The 15678-nt window shown below is 42.0% G+C and overlaps 2 protein-coding genes across 6 annotated transcripts in view; both read left to right on the top strand.

Moving 5' to 3' along the window:
• The window catches only part of LOC142378174 (echinoderm microtubule-associated protein-like 6), a 63459-nt gene extending 55223 nt beyond the window's left edge, over positions 1 to 8236 (top strand). For all 4 annotated transcript variants that reach the window (XM_075462415.1, XM_075462414.1, XM_075462413.1 and 1 more), the window contains 7 exons: positions 1124 to 1312; positions 4188 to 4360; positions 5188 to 5350; positions 5440 to 5543; positions 6284 to 6437; positions 6519 to 6619; positions 7482 to 8236. In XM_075462415.1, coding sequence (XP_075318530.1) covers positions 1124 to 1312; positions 4188 to 4360; positions 5188 to 5350; positions 5440 to 5543; positions 6284 to 6437; positions 6519 to 6619; positions 7482 to 7506 — 909 coding nt within the window. In that variant the 3' untranslated portion in view covers positions 7507 to 8236. The remainder of the gene's footprint in view (positions 1 to 1123; positions 1313 to 4187; positions 4361 to 5187; positions 5351 to 5439; positions 5544 to 6283; positions 6438 to 6518; positions 6620 to 7481) is intronic.
• A 1225-nt stretch (positions 8237 to 9461) lies between these two features.
• mtif2 (mitochondrial translational initiation factor 2) overlaps positions 9462 to 15678 on the top strand; it is a 48420-nt gene continuing 42203 nt past the window's right edge. For both annotated transcript variants that reach the window (XM_075462407.1, XM_075462405.1), the window contains exons 1-2: positions 9462 to 9561; positions 11061 to 11270. In XM_075462407.1, the coding sequence (XP_075318522.1) occupies positions 11109 to 11270 (162 nt within the window). In that variant the 5' untranslated portion in view covers positions 9462 to 9561; positions 11061 to 11108. The remainder of the gene's footprint in view (positions 9562 to 11060; positions 11271 to 15678) is intronic.

Here is a 15678-nt window from a genome sequence, read left to right as displayed (position 1 = left end):
TGCCAGATATCTCGATATCGATACGATACGATATGACTACGGGTTCGGTGAAAACCAAGCATTTTTCAGAAAAATAAAAACAGAAAACAAAAGAGTGCAGTTTTATTGATTAATTTTCGCCAAGCACAACCTGCACAACACCTCGCTCTGGTCGACATCATCCTTTCTAAATCCAAAATACCTCCAAATAATGGAGGATGATTTATGTTGTGGCACAAAATTAGATTCTGCACTGCCACCGGCCGAATTATCTTCCGCGCTCATGTCACTTTTCTTTCGTTTCTTTCGTTTTGATTTCGCCGTGACTGTGTGTGGCTGTGTGCGTCTCAGTCTGCTTCTCCCTCACTCCCACCCTCCTATGTTTGTCATTGGTTGGCTTCAGCTGTCGATCCACAGCAAGCGTGAAATAAGCTTTGTGGTTGGCTGGCGGTGGGGTGCGTTCAAGCGCAATCTTAAAAGTAGTGTTTATGGTGACTGCCGGAGCTGGATAAGCAGGGCGAGCGCGGGGAAATATATCGTTTATATCGTTGCTTTTTCGAAATTACTTTCTTGAATGTTCATATCTCGATATAGATCCGATAACGATATATCGTTCAGCCCTACTATAAATTCTGCAACAGGGCTGAAGTAAGTAGCCTAAAGTAATAATAATAGAATAAGTGAATTAGATGAAATATAGTCTTCAGAATGGCAGAAAAAAAGCTTAACAGAAATTTGGATCTCACGCATTGGTGCACGTGTTTCATTCGTCCCGGCTCTCCCCCAGAAATGTTTTTGATAAGAAATGATTTGTCATAGAATAGGCCTATAGGCTACAGTAAGCTATGTGGGATGGATAGCCCATCTGATGCTGCCGGTGATTTATTATTTTTGGGCATAGAGCTTCGGTGTAAATCGAGGGCAAATACTAATGAGTACGTCTATTCTAAGGTAAAGTCCACGCACGTAGGCCCGCCAAACACTGCCGGAACGATAAGAACGAACGATATTTTACGTTCCGAAACCGGTTCAGGAACGATATGTTGGTGGCAAGAACGAAAACGTTAAACATGCCTGAACCGTTCGGAACGGAACGATTGAAAAATAATTTAGTTTTCAAGCCCTGCGTCTGACGCTCCTTTAGGGTAAAATTCTGGTGGGAACCAAAGATGGGGAGATCATAGAGGTCGGAGAAAAGAACGCCGCCTCCAACACCATGATCAACGGACACACTCAGGGGGGGATCTGGGGTTTGGCGGCCCACCCTTTCAAAGATGTCTTCATCTCTGCCAGCGACGATGGGACCATCCGGATCTGGGACCTGGCTGACAAGGTGAACTCTGAACTCTGAACTCTGAACTCTGAACTCTAACTCTGAACTCTGAACTCTGAACTCTAACTCTAACTCTGAACTCTGAACTCTGAACTCTAACTCTGAACTCTGAACTCTAACTCTGAACTCTGAACTCTGAACTCTGAACTCTAACTCTGAACTCTGAACTCTAACTCTAACTCTGAACTCTAACTCTAACTCTGAACTCTGAACTCTAACTCTGAACTCTGAACTCTGAACTCTGAACTCTAACTCTGAACTCTGAACTCTGAACTCTGAACTCTGAACTCTAACTCTGAACTCTGAACTCTAACTCTAACTCTGAACTCTGAACTCTGAACTCTAACTCTGAACTCTGAACTCTAACTCTGAACTCTGAACTCTGAACTCTAACTCTGAACTCAGAACTCTGAACTCTGAACTCTGAACTCTAACTCTGAACTCTAACTCTGAACTCTGAACTCTGAACTCTGAACTCTGAACTCTAACTCTGAACTCTAACTCTGAACTCTGAACTCTGAACTCTGAACTCTGAACTCTGAACTCTAACTCTGAACTCTAACTCTGAACTCTGAACTCTAACTCTGAACTCTAACTCTGAACTCTGAACTCTAACTCTGAACTCTGAACTCTGAACTCTAACTCTGAACTCTGAACTCTAACTCTAACTCTGAACTCTGAACTCTGAACTCTAACTCTGAACTCTGAACTCTAACTCTGAACTCTGAACTCTAACTCTGAACTCTGAACTCTGAACTCTAACTCTGAACTCAGAACTCTGAACTCTGAACTCGAACTCTGAACTCTAACTCTGAACTCTAACTCTGAACTCTGAACTCTGAACTCTAACTCTGAACTCTAACTCTGAACTCTAACTCTGAACTCTGAACTCTGAACTCTGAACTCTGAACTCTGAACTCTAACTCTGAACTCTAACTCTGAACTCTGAACTCTAACTCTGAACTCTGAACTCTAACTCTGAACTCTAACTCTGAACTCTGAACTCTAACTCTGAACTCTGAACTCTAACTCTGAACTCTGAACTCTAACTCTGAACTCTGAACTCTAACTCTGAACTCTGAACTCTAACTCTGAACTCTGAACTCTGAACTCTGAACTCTAACTCTGAACTCTGAACTCTGAACTCTAACTCTGAACTCTGAACTCTGAACTCTAACTCTGAACTCTAACTCTGAACTCTGAACTCTAACTCTGAACTCTAACTCTGAACTCTGAACTCTGAACTCTAACTCTGAACTCTGAACTCTAACTCTGAACTCTAACTCTGAACTCTGAACTCTAACTCTGAACTCTGAACTCTAACTCTGAACTCTAACTCTGAACTCTAACTCTGAACTCTGAACTCTGAACTCTAACTCTGAACTCTAACTCTGAACTCTGAACTCTAACTCTGAACTCTAACTCTGAACTCTAACTCTGAACTCTGAACTCTAACTCTGAACTCTAACTCTGAACTCTGAACTCTAACTCTGAACTCTAACTCTGAACTCTAACTCTGAACTCTGAACTCTAACTCTAACTCTAACTCTGAACTCTGAACTCTAACTCTGAACTCTAACTCTGAACTCTAACTCTGAACTCTGAACTCTGAACTCTAACTCTGAACTCTAACTCTGAACTCTGAACTCTAACTCTGAACTCTAATTCTGAACTCTGAACTCTGAACTCTAACTCTGAACTCTGAACTCTGAACTCTAACTCTGAACTCTGAACTCTAACTCTGAACTCTGAACTCTAACTCTGAACTCTGAACTCTGAACTCTAACTCTGAACTCTGAACTCTGAACTCTAACTCTGAACTCTGAACTCTGAACTCTGAACTCTGAACTCTAACTCTGAACTCTGAACTCTAACTCTGAACTCTGAACTCTGAACTCTAACTCTGAACTCTAACTCTGAACTCTGAACTCTAACTCTGAACTCTGAACTCTGAACTCTGAACTCTAACTCTGAACTCTGAACTCTAACTCTGAACTCTGAACTCTAACTCTGAACTCTGAACTCTGAACTCTAACTCTGAACTCTGAACTCTAACTCTGAACTCTAACTCTGAACTCTAACTCTGAACTCTGAACTCTAACTCTGAACTCTGAACTCTGAACTCTAACTCTAACTCTGAACTCTGAACTCTGAACTCTGAACTCTAACTCTGAACTCTGAACTCTGAACTCTAACTCTGAACTCTGAACTCTAACTCTGAACTCTGAACTCTAACTCTGAACTCTGAACTCTGAACTCTAACTCTGAACTCTGAACTCTAACTCTGAACTCTGAACTCTGAACTCTAACTCTGAACTCTGAACTCTGAACTCTGAACTCTAACTCTGAACTCTGAACTCTAACTCTAACTCTGAACTCTGAACTCTAACTCTGAACTCTGAACTCTGAACTCTAACTCTGAACTCTGAACTCTAACTCTGAACTCTAACTCTGAACTCTAACTCTGAACTCTGAACTCTAACTCTGAACTCTGAACTCTGAACTCTAACTCTGAACTCTGAACTCTAACTCTGAACTCTGAACTCTGAACTCTAACTCTGAACTCTGAACTCTAACTCTGAACTCTGAACTCTAACTCTGAACTCTGAACTCTGAACTCTAACTCTGAACTCTGAACTCTAACTCTAACTCTGAACTCTGAACTCTGAACTCTAACTCTGAACTCTGAACTCTAACTCTGAACTCTGAACTCTGAACTCTGAACTCTAACTCTGAACTCTGAACTCTGAACTCTGAACTCTAACTCTGAACTCTGAACTCTAACTCTGAACTCTGAACTCTGAACTCTGAGGTTACATGCTGCTGGTCTGCATCCTTTACGCCTTTACATCCTTTAAATGTTTTTGTGCATCAGAAACTCCTGAACAAGGTGAGTTTGGGACATCCTGCCAAGTGCACGTCCTACAGCCCCAACGGAGAAATGGTTTCCATCGGCATGGAGAACGGAGAGTTCATCGTCCTTCTGGTCAACTCGCTCACAGTGTGGGGCAAGAAGAGAGATCGCAGTGTGGCCATCCAGGACATCCGGTAGGGACTTCAGCCCCTAACGATAGGGTTAGGGTTAGGCTTAGGGTTACCCTAGGGTTAGGGCAACCCTAACCTTAGGGCAGGGTTAGGGCAGGGTTAGGGTAACTCTAACCTTAGGGTTAGGGTTAGGGCAGGGTTAGGGTAACTCTAACCTTAGGGTAGGGGTTAGGGCAGGGTAGGGTTAGGGTTAGGGTTAGGGTAACTCTAACCTTAGGGTTAGGGCAGGGTAGGGTTAGGGTTAGGGTTAGGGTAACTCTAACCTTAGGGTTAGGGCAGGGTAGGGTTAGGGTTAGGGTTAGGGTAACTCTAACCTTAGGGCAGGGTTAGGGTTAGGGCAGGGTTGGGGTTAGGGTAACTCTAACCTTAGGGTTAGGGTTAGGGTTAGGGTAACTCTAACCTTAGGGTTAGGGTTAGGGTTAGGGTAACTCTAACCTTAGGGTAGGGGTTAGGGCAGGGTAGGGTTAGGGTTAGGGTAACTCTAACCTTAGGGTAGGGGTTAGGGCAGGGTAGGGTTAGGGTTAGGGTTAGGGTAACTCTAACCTTAGGGCAGGGTTGGGGTTAGGGTAACTCTAACCTTAGGGTTAGGGTAACTCTAACCTTAGGGCAGGGTTGGGGTTAGGGTAACTCTAACCTTAGGGTTAGGGTAACTCTAACCTTAGGGCAGGGTTAGGGTTAGGGCAGGGTTAGGGTTAGGGTAACTCTAACCTTCGGGTTAGGGTTAGGTTAGGGTTAGGGCAGGGTTAGGGTTAGGGTAACTCTAACCTTAGGGCAGGGTAAGGTTTAGATTCTGTGATTCTTGCCAACACTGAGGGTTTTCTGTGGTTCAGGTTCAGTCCGGACAATCGGTTCCTGGCGGTGGGTTCGATTGAGAGTGCTGTTGATTTCTACGACCTTTCTCTCGGACCTTCCCTAAATCGAATCGGTTACTGTAAGGACATCCCCGGCTTCGTCATCCAGATCGACTTCTCTGCCGACAGCCGCTACGTCCAGGTGAGCAGATTTAAACTTTCTGATGACGGGGCTGTGACTCAGATTCTGCTGTGACCTCTGACCCATCGGTTTGGCTTTTTCCATCTCAGATGTCCACCAGCACCTACACCCGTCAGGTGCACGAGGTTCCTACAGGGAAGATCGTCACAGAGCAGCCCGTCATTGAGAGGATCACGTGGGCCACCTGGACCAGGTGAGGTGTCCATTTTCTATGCCCGCTGAAGCCTAGGTACCACATCCGTCTTTTACTCATTCAAGTTCAGACATTTCCAGTCTTCTGCGATTCATCCAGGCAGGCGAACGAGGCTCCTTCCTTCCGTTGAAGGAACCGCGGCTTTGCTCTTTAGCAGAAACATCTGACAGTCATCTGCATAGCAGTGAACATAGATTCCAGATTCTTCTGAGAGATGAACCCAGCAGAAGCAGATTCAGGAAAAAAAGCACTGGACCGAGAATGGAGCCCACATCTGACACCTCCGTACATTTCAGAACTACTCAACTTTAAAAAGCAGCTAAAAACACATCTATACACCCTCGCCTTCTACTAGTTTTATAAATTCTATTATTGTTACTATTTATATATTACATTTATTGTTTTTCTATTTTATTGGTAAATTAATTTTTCTATTTTTAGTACTTTATCTTTAATTTATATCTACCCCCCCCCCCGAGTAACATGTTCTAGTGTGCTCTATTTTGTTATTCTTGTAGTTATTTTACTTTATTCACTTTGTATATTGATCTTATTTGTAAAGCACTTTGAGCTACATTGTGTGTATGAAAGGTGCTATATAAATAAATTATTATTATTATTATTGTTATTATTATAGAAGCTCCGTCCTGTTTTGGAACCCTTTGAGAGTTCTCTGATGGTTTGTGGATCAGGAGTTGGGATCCCCGGGTTCTGACGGTGGTTCTGTGTTGATTCCTCAGCATCCTCGGCGATGAGGTTCTCGGTGTTTGGCCTCGTAACGCAGAGAAGGCCGACGTTAACTGCGCTTGTGTTTCTCACGCCGGCCTCAGCCTGGTGACCGGAGACGACTTCGGCCTCATCAAGCTGTTCGACTTCCCCTGCACGGAAAAGTTTGTAAGTGAACCTCAGACCTCAGACGGGTGCGAGCCGACCGATCCGTCCACCACTTCACCTTATCTCCTCCTCTGTTTCCAGGCGAAACACAAGCGTTATTTTGGTCACTCTGCTCATGTGACCAACATTCGCTTCTCCTGTGACGATAAATACGTCATCAGCGCCGGCGGCAGCGACTGCAGGTGAGATTCAGACTTCCTGTATCTTATCTGTATCTTTGAGAAAAGGAGGTTTTATAGTTTGAAAATGTGAATTCACATCTCCACTGTGCCTGAATTTAAATTTAATTTGATGTATTTATGTGGCACCAGAAAGCCAGAAAGAGAGGGGCCTGATAACTGAAGGCTCTGCCTCCAAAAGCTAACAGACTTTAAACACATGCTAAGCTAACAGACTTTAAACACATGCTAAGCTAACAGACTTAAACAGATGCTAAGCTAACAGACTTAAACAGATGCTAAGCTAACAGACTTTATTTAAACACATGCTAAGCTAACAGACTTTAAACACATGCTAAGCTAACAGACTTAAACAGATGCTAAGCTAACAGACTTTAAACACATGCTAAGCTAACAGACTTTAAACACATGCTAAGCTAACAGACTTTAAACACATGCTAAGCTAACAGACTTAAACACATGCTAAGCTAACAGACTTAAACACATTCTAAGCTAACAGACTTTAAACACATGCTAAGCTAACAGACTTTATTTAAACACATGCTAAGCTAACAGACTTTAAACACATGCTAAGCTAACAGACTTTATTTAAACACATGCTAAGCTAACAGACTTTAAATACATGCTAAGCTAACAGACTTTAAACACATGCTAAGCTAACAGACTTAAATACATGCTAAGCTAACAGACTTTAAACACATGCTAAGCTAACAGACTTTATTTAAACACATGCTAATTTAACAGACTTTAAACACATGCTAAGCTAACAGACTTTAAGCACATGCTAAGCTAACAGACTTTAAACCCATGCTAAGCTAACAGACTTTAATAACTTTGATAACTTTGTGTCTGTTTTTTTCCGCAGCTTGTTTGTGTGGAAGTGTCAGTGAGGTCTTCTTCTTCTTCTTCTTCTTCCTCCTCCACCTCCGACGCACCCTGTGATGAGGCTCCTCCTCCCTGTGATGAGGCTCCTCCCCCCGCCGCCTCTTCCTGTACATTCGATGCATGAGATGAAGACGAGGACGTCATTTGTGTTTCTTTTTGTCGTCAGACCTGTGGAGCATCACGTGACCTCACCATGTGACCTCTGACGGACGTGTAGCTGTTTGGTGTAGCGTGTTTTTGTGTGTCAGTAACGTGCCTTTTACACCAACTCTGACCAAACGTTTGATACAACTTTATTTAAACTGTGGTGCTACGGTCATTTAGGGCTTTTACAGATGTGGATGCTGATGTTGTGATGATGATGAGAAACTGAGGAAGATGGATCCGTGTTTGATCCCAGATGTTTAAAACTGAAAATCAGTAGAAACTAGTTTGTTTAAACTTTAGTTAAAAAGAAAAAACAGAGAAGTAAAATAGATGTTTATCCAGATAAAAGCTTTCCGTTTGTGTCGGTGACTTTTCCAGCCGTGTCCGTCTGAAACTGAGCGCGTTCTGGGCACAGCAAGTAACGTTTCTGTGTTTTTTAAGCTAATTCAGGTATTTTTGTTGTGAAACGAGCATCAAAGTGTTTGTTGTACGATCCCAGAAAAGCTGAAAACTCGACCAGAAGACTCAGGCTGGCAGGCTGTGAAGATGAATTATAAATGAAAAAAATAAATAAAAGGTAACTGACAAGAGCACAAAACCACGTGTCTTCTGTGTTTTTTGTTGCAGACTTTGTTCTCAGTGATGCAGTTTTATGTGTTTGGACTCACATTATTAACATCATGACAGTCCTCAGGACGGTGCAATCAAAGGGACAAACTTCAGAGTATTGAGCAGAGGCTGAAGCCACTTATTAATGTGATCAATAAGTTAACAATAGCTGACCTTACCCCAGCCAACTAGCCGGACTACCTTCATCAACACCAAAACGAGGCTGGAACTCTGCTCACAGGACGCAGCAGGGGGTAAGAAGATGTTCAGAAATGATGTTGCTGATATGGGATGTTACACAGCTTCATGTCAGAAGAGGCGAACTGTCCCTTTAAATCAACCCGATCAGCTGTTTTTGACTCTCCTGGGATTTTAGAAAAAATAAAAACAATGAAAATGGAATAAAGATATGAGCACGGATGGAGGATTAAACCAAAAAGGAATTTAGATGTGATCAGCTGAGCTGGTCATATATATCTTTCATTTTTATTTCCAGTTAGTTTTTATTTTTATTTTTTATAACTTAATTTTTATTCATTTTTTCACAATGGTAACACGACAAGTCAAATTTCCCTTCATGTACATGTTTTCCCTCTCTTTACAGCTGCACATCATCTTAGCACAATCAACAGTCATGAAATATAGTAGTTCAATAAATGAAAACTAGTAAAACATAGGACCAACTACACAGATTTGAAGTGAAAATTAAATAAAGACAAAATAACTGAACATGATTTAGAAAAAAAAAGATCATTTTAATAGTAGTCATAATTTGAAAGAAATAATATAAGTAGAAAAAATAAATGATTTTTTTTAAAGGAAGGAGACAAAGAAGAAGGGAGGAAAAAAATCTCCGGTAATTTACAGCCTGGCCGTTCTCCTCCGGGCCGCCGGGCGGCGCTGTTCCCCTCCTGGCCGCCGGGTGGCGCTGTTCCCCTCCTGGCCGCCGGGCGGCGCTGTTCTCCTCCGGGCCGCCGGGCGGCGCTGTTCCCCTCCGGGCCGCCGGGCGGCGCTGTTCTTCTCCGGGCCGCCGGGCGGCGCTGTTCTCCTCCGGGCCGCCGGGCGGCGCTGTTCTCCTCCGGGCCGCCGGGCGGCGCTGTTCCGCTCCTGGCCGCCGGGCGGCGCTGTTCTCCTCCGGGCCGCCGGGCGGCGCTGTTCTCCTCCGGGCCGCCGGGCGGCGCTGTTGCCTCCCTTTCCCACCTGTTAGCTAACCAACATGGCGGCCCCCGGTCGCAGGTTTATTTCACGGTGAAACAGGAGCTTGTTTTCCAAAATGAGCTGAGACTAAAGCTGTAGAAGTTCAGGTGAGACGCCGAACAGAAGCACGCGCGTGTCGGTTTTAGATCAGAAGAAGTGCTCGTGATGTCAGAGCAGCGCACCAGACTTCATAGAGAAAAGTCCCATTTTAAGCCCGGCAGGTTACCTGGGGGGCTTTATGACGTAGGCGCGCGTTCCCTTTGATCATTTTAACCTTTCCTTGCGCAGGTTCATCTTTCCGGCCGAGTTGGAACCGTCAGATTTAGTTCAAATTAAATTATAATGCTGACTTTGAGCCCATTATCTGAAAATCCTTTTTAATTCAGCGTCTGTTTAACCAACCGACTTAAGGCGAGGCACTCCAGGTGAACAGGGTAATATTTTAAAATAACAGATATCACCATGACACTTCCTCAGTTGATTACTTATACAAGTATGAAAAAAAATGTATTACAGGTTTTAGAAATTTGTAAGTTTAATTATGCAAATTATGCATTATCTCATTAAATATGCGCACATTTGCATATATATCCGGAAGATAGATCTGAACATATGATAAAGCCAGGTGCAAAATAATTTTTTCATTTTGTTTACACACAAAATGAAAAGAAAATTACAGAGGGATTTCAGGATATCTGTTTTCATTTCCTAGGAAATCAAAATATACTGTCCATAGCCTAAAAAACATCGATTTTCGCCATATTTTTTTTATTATAATGTCACATAAATCAGGCCAGGAATGATTTATCAACAAATCCTTCTGTAAATATCTTCAGAATACTGCTAAGTGTATAACTGGAAAGTTTGGTGTTAGTAGGTGCTCCATAGGCTGAGATACTGATACTGGAAAAATACAAAAAACGGCATTTAAAGATTCAAATAGGGGAATTCAATGCATTTGTATTGGAAACAATTGCTCAGGCCTTTAGTAATACTAATATTGAATAAAATAATGTTATTAATAAAGAATACAAGCTCAATAAAATACAATAAAAGATCTTTTTCTTTGAAAGTTGTGGTGTTTTTGGAGCGTCAGAGTCCACCAGGTGATGCGTCTGACCGAATCACGTTGGCAGAAACGAGCAGCAGCCAATGAGATTTCGCCATTAGCTATAAATCCGCCTTTAGACATTCCCGATTGGTTACTAATAGAAAGGAAGTTTCATATCATTGTGCAGGAGACTCAGAGCTTTCCAACGACACCGGTCATGACAGACTTCAGTAAATAGACGAAGCTCGGCATGGCGCGTTGGAATGCTAACTTTTTGGTAAATTCGGGCGAAACGTGCTGCCGTGAGTAAACAAAATGTAATAAAATAAACATTTTAATTTATGTTTTCAACGTTTTCTTTATAGCAGGTTGAAAGAACACATGTTGAAGGAGTAGACTGGCCCAAAATCTCAAAATTGACCATGAAAAATCTCTGTTTCTCGCCTTAATCCATAAAAGAAAGTTTACTTTGTAACAGCTGTGTGAACACAAACATTAAAATAATTCAGCACCAATCAGGTGCCGTTTCACTCTGAGGATTTTTGATTGTCACAGATTTTTGAAGAAGCAGCAAACACCTGTGCGCCTGCACACGTGAACGTGATGTCATCGGTGATGTCATCAGTGATTCGGGGCGCGCGGCGGCTCTGCCACGCCGACCTGCCGCCGCTCGGCAGCTTCCTGTCCCCACGCCACCTGCGTCCTGCTCGGAGCTCCGCCCCCCTGCTCACCTGCCCGCAGAGACGGAGGTTCGCCTCCAAACAGGTGAGTTCCAGATGTTTTTAGACTCTGCGTGAGTTCCAGATGTTTTTAGACTCTGACTGAGTTCCAGATGTTTTTAGACTCTGAGTGAGTTCCAGATGTTTTTAGACTGAGTGAGTTCCAGATGTTTTTAGACTCTCAGTGAGTTCCAGATGTTTTTAGACTCTCAGTGAGTTCCAGGTGTTTTTAGACTGAGTGAGTTCCAGATGTTTTTAGACTCTGAGTGAGTTCCAGATGTTTTTAGACTCTGAGTGAGTTCCAGATGTTTTTAGACACTCAGTGAGTTCCAGATGTTTTTAGACTCTCAGTGAGTTCCAGGTGTTTTTAGACTCTCAGTGAGTTCCAGATGTTTTTAGACTCTGAGTGAGTTCCAGATGTTTTTAGACTGAGTGAGTTCCAGATGTTTTTAGACTCTCAGTGAGTTCCAGATGTTTTTAGACTCTGAGTGAGTTCCAGATGTTTTTAGACTGAGTGAGTTCCAGATGTTTTTAGACTGAGTGAGTTCCAGATGTTTTTAGACTCTGAGTGAGTTCCAGATGTTTTTAGACTCTGAGTGAGTTCCAGATGTTTTTAGACTCTGAGTGAGTTCCAGATGTTTTTAGACTCTCAGTGAGTTCCAGATGTTTTTAGACTGAGTGAGTTCCAGATGTTTTTAGACTCTGAGTGAGTTCCAGATGTTTTTAGACTCTGAGTGAGTTCCAGATGTTTTTAGACACTCAGTGAGTTCCAGATGTTTTTAGACTCTCAGTGAGTTCCAGGTGTTTTTAGACTCTCAGTGAGTTCCAGATGTTTTTAGACTCTGAGTGAGTTCCAGATGTTTTTAGACTGAGTGAGTTCCAGATGTTTTTAGACTCTCAGTGAGTTCCAGATGTTTTTAGACTCTGAGTGAGTTCCAGATGTTTTTAGACTGAGTGAGTTCCAGATGTTTTTAGACTGAGTGAGTTCCAGATGTTTTTAGACTCTGAGTGAGTTCCAGATGTTTTTAGACTCTGAGTGAGTTCCAGATGTTTTTAGACTCAGAGTGAGTTCCAGATGTTTTTAGACTCTGAGTGAGTTCCAGATGTTTTTAGACTCTTAGTGAGTTCCAGATGTTTTTAGACTCTGAGTGAGTTCCAGATGTTTTTAGACTCTTAGTGAGTTCCAGATGTTTTTAGACTCTGAGTGAGTTCCAGATGTTTTTAGACTCTGAGTGAGTTCCAGATGTTTTTAGACTCTGAGTGAGTTCCAGATGTTTTTAGACTCTGAGTGAGTTCCAGATGTTTTTAGACTCTCAGTGAGTCCCAGATGTTTTTAGACTCTGAGTGAGTTCCAGATGTTTTTAGACTCTCAGTGAGTTCCAGATGTTTTTAGACTGAGTTCCAGATGTTTTTAGACTGAGTGAGTTCCAGATGTTTTTAGACTCTGAGTGAGTTCCAGATGTTTTTAGACTGTGAGTTCCAGATGTTTTTAGACTCTGAGTGAGTTCCAGATGTTTTTAGACTCTCAGTGAGTCCCAGATGTTTTTAGACTCTGAGTGAGTTCCAGATGTTTTTAGACTCTCAGTGAGTTCCAGATGTTTTTAGACTCTCAGTGAGTTCCAGATGTTTTTAGACTCTGAGTGAGTTCCAGATGTTTTTAGACTCTCAGTGAGTTCCAGATGTTTTTAGACTCTCAGTGAGTTCCAGATGTTTTTAGACTCTCAGTGAGTTCCAGATGTTTTTAGACTCTCAGTGAGTTCCAGATGTTTTTAGACTGAGTTCCAGATGTTTTTAGACTGAGTGAGTTCCAGATGTTTTTAAGACTCTGAGTGAGTTCCAGATGTTTTTAGACTGTGAGTTCCAGATGTTTTTAGACTCTGAGTGAGTTCCAGATGTTTTTAGACTCTGAGTGAGTTCCAGATGTTTTTAGAGTCTCAGTGAGTTCCAGATGTTTTTAGACTCTCAGTGAGTTCCAGATGTTTTTAGACTGAGTTCCAGATGTTTTTAGACTGAGTGAGTTCCAGATGTTTTTAGACTCTGAGTGAGTTCCAGATGTTTTTAGACTCTGAGTGAGTTCCAGATGTTTTTAGACTCTGAGTGAGTTCCAGATGTTTTTAGACTGTGAGTTCCAGATGTTTTTAGACTCTGAGTGAGTTCCAGATGTTTTTAGACTCTGAGTGAGTTCCAGATGTTTTTAGACTCTGACTGAGTTCCAGATGTTTTTAGACTCTGAGTGAGTTCCAGATGTTTTTAGACTGAGTGAGTTCCAGATGTTTTTAGACTCTCAGTGAGTTCCAGATGTTTTTAGACTCTCAGTGAGTTCCAGGTGTTTTTAGACTGAGTGAGTTCCAGATGTTTTTAGACTCTGAGTGAGTTCCAGATGTTTTTAGACTCTGAGTGAGTTCCAGATGTTTTTAGACACTCAGTGAGTTCCAGATGTTTTTAGACTCTCAGTGAGTTCCAGGTGTTTTTAGACTCTCAGTGAGTTCCAGATGTTTTTAGACTCTGAGTGAGTTCCAGATGTTTTTAGACTGAGTGAGTTCCAGATGTTTTTAGACTCTCAGTGAGTTCCAGATGTTTTTAGACTCTGAGTGAGTTCCAGATGTTTTTAGACTGAGTGAGTTCCAGATGTTTTTAGACTGAGTGAGTTCCAGATGTTTTTAGACTCTGAGTGAGTTCCAGATGTTTTTAGACTCTGAGTGAGTTCCAGATGTTTTTAGACTCTGAGTGAGTTCCAGATGTTTTTAGACTCTCAGTGAGTTCCAGATGTTTTTAGACTGAGTGAGTTCCAGATGTTTTTAGACTCTGAGTGAGTTCCAGATGTTTTTAGACTCTGAGTGAGTTCCAGATGTTTTTAGACACTCAGTGAGTTCCAGATGTTTTTAGACTCTCAGTGAGTTCCAGGTGTTTTTAGACTCTCAGTGAGTTCCAGATGTTTTTAGACTCTGAGTGAGTTCCAGATGTTTTTAGACTGAGTGAGTTCCAGATGTTTTTAGACTCTCAGTGAGTTCCAGATGTTTTTAGACTCTGAGTGAGTTCCAGATGTTTTTAGACTGAGTGAGTTCCAGATGTTTTTAGACTGAGTGAGTTCCAGATGTTTTTAGACTCTGAGTGAGTTCCAGATGTTTTTAGACTCTGAGTGAGTTCCAGATGTTTTTAGACTCAGAGTGAGTTCCAGATGTTTTTAGACTCTGAGTGAGTTCCAGATGTTTTTAGACTCTGAGTGAGTTCCAGATGTTTTTAGACTCTGAGTGAGTTCCAGATGTTTTTAGACTCTTAGTGAGTTCCAGATGTTTTTAGACTCTGAGTGAGTTCCAGATGTTTTTAGACTCTGAGTGAGTTCCAGATGTTTTTAGACTCTGAGTGAGTTCCAGATGTTTTTAGACTCTCAGTGAGTCCCAGATGTTTTTAGACTCTGAGTGAGTTCCAGATGTTTTTAGACTCTCAGTGAGTTCCAGATGTTTTTAGACTGAGTTCCAGATGTTTTTAGACTGAGTGAGTTCCAGATGTTTTTAGACTCTGAGTGAGTTCCAGATGTTTTTAGACTGTGAGTTCCAGATGTTTTTAGACTCTGAGTGAGTTCCAGATGTTTTTAGACTCTCAGTGAGTCCCAGATGTTTTTAGACTCTGAGTGAGTTCCAGATGTTTTTAGACTCTCAGTGAGTTCCAGATGTTTTTAGACTCTCAGTGAGTTCCAGATGTTTTTAGACTCTGAGTGAGTTCCAGATGTTTTTAGACTCTCAGTGAGTTCCAGATGTTTTTAGACTCTCAGTGAGTTCCAGATGTTTTTAGACTCTCAGTGAGTTCCAGATGTTTTTAGACTCTCAGTGAGTTCCAGATGTTTTTAGACTGAGTTCCAGATGTTTTTAGACTGAGTGAGTTCCAGATGTTTTTAGACTGTGAGTTCCAGATGTTTTTAGACTCTGAGTGAGTTCCAGATGTTTTTAGACTCTGAGTGAGTTCCAGATGTTTTTAGAGTCTCAGTGAGTTCCAGATGTTTTTAGACTCTCAGTGAGTTCCAGATGTTTTTAGACTGAGTTCCAGATGTTTTTAGACTGAGTGAGTTCCAGATGTTTTTAGACTCTGAGTGAGTTCCAGATGTTTTTAGACTCTGAGTGAGTTCCAGATGTTTTTAGACTGTGAGTTCCAGATGTTTTTAGACTCTGAGTGAGTTCCAGATGTTTTTAGACTCTGAGTGAGTTCCAGATGTTTTTAGACTCTGAGTGAGTTCCAGATGTTTTTAGACTCTGAGGGAAAGCAGCAGGCGCCGTCTGTCCGTCCGCCGCCGCCACAGATGATGAAACTCTGAGTGGGACGTTACGGTTTTACCGTTTATATCCTTTAAAATCTGTATTTCTGAGAGAACTTTCACAGCAGAGGACTGAAATGTGAAGAAATGAAAACTGAGTCTGTGTGACGTCATCAACACATTTATTGAACACGATCAATAAAAA

Source organism: Odontesthes bonariensis, chromosome 4 (assembly GCF_027942865.1).
Source record: "Odontesthes bonariensis isolate fOdoBon6 chromosome 4, fOdoBon6.hap1, whole genome shotgun sequence".
NCBI classification, from domain to species: domain Eukaryota; kingdom Metazoa; phylum Chordata; class Actinopteri; order Atheriniformes; family Atherinopsidae; genus Odontesthes; species Odontesthes bonariensis.
This window is presented reverse-complemented; position numbering and strand designations above follow the sequence as displayed.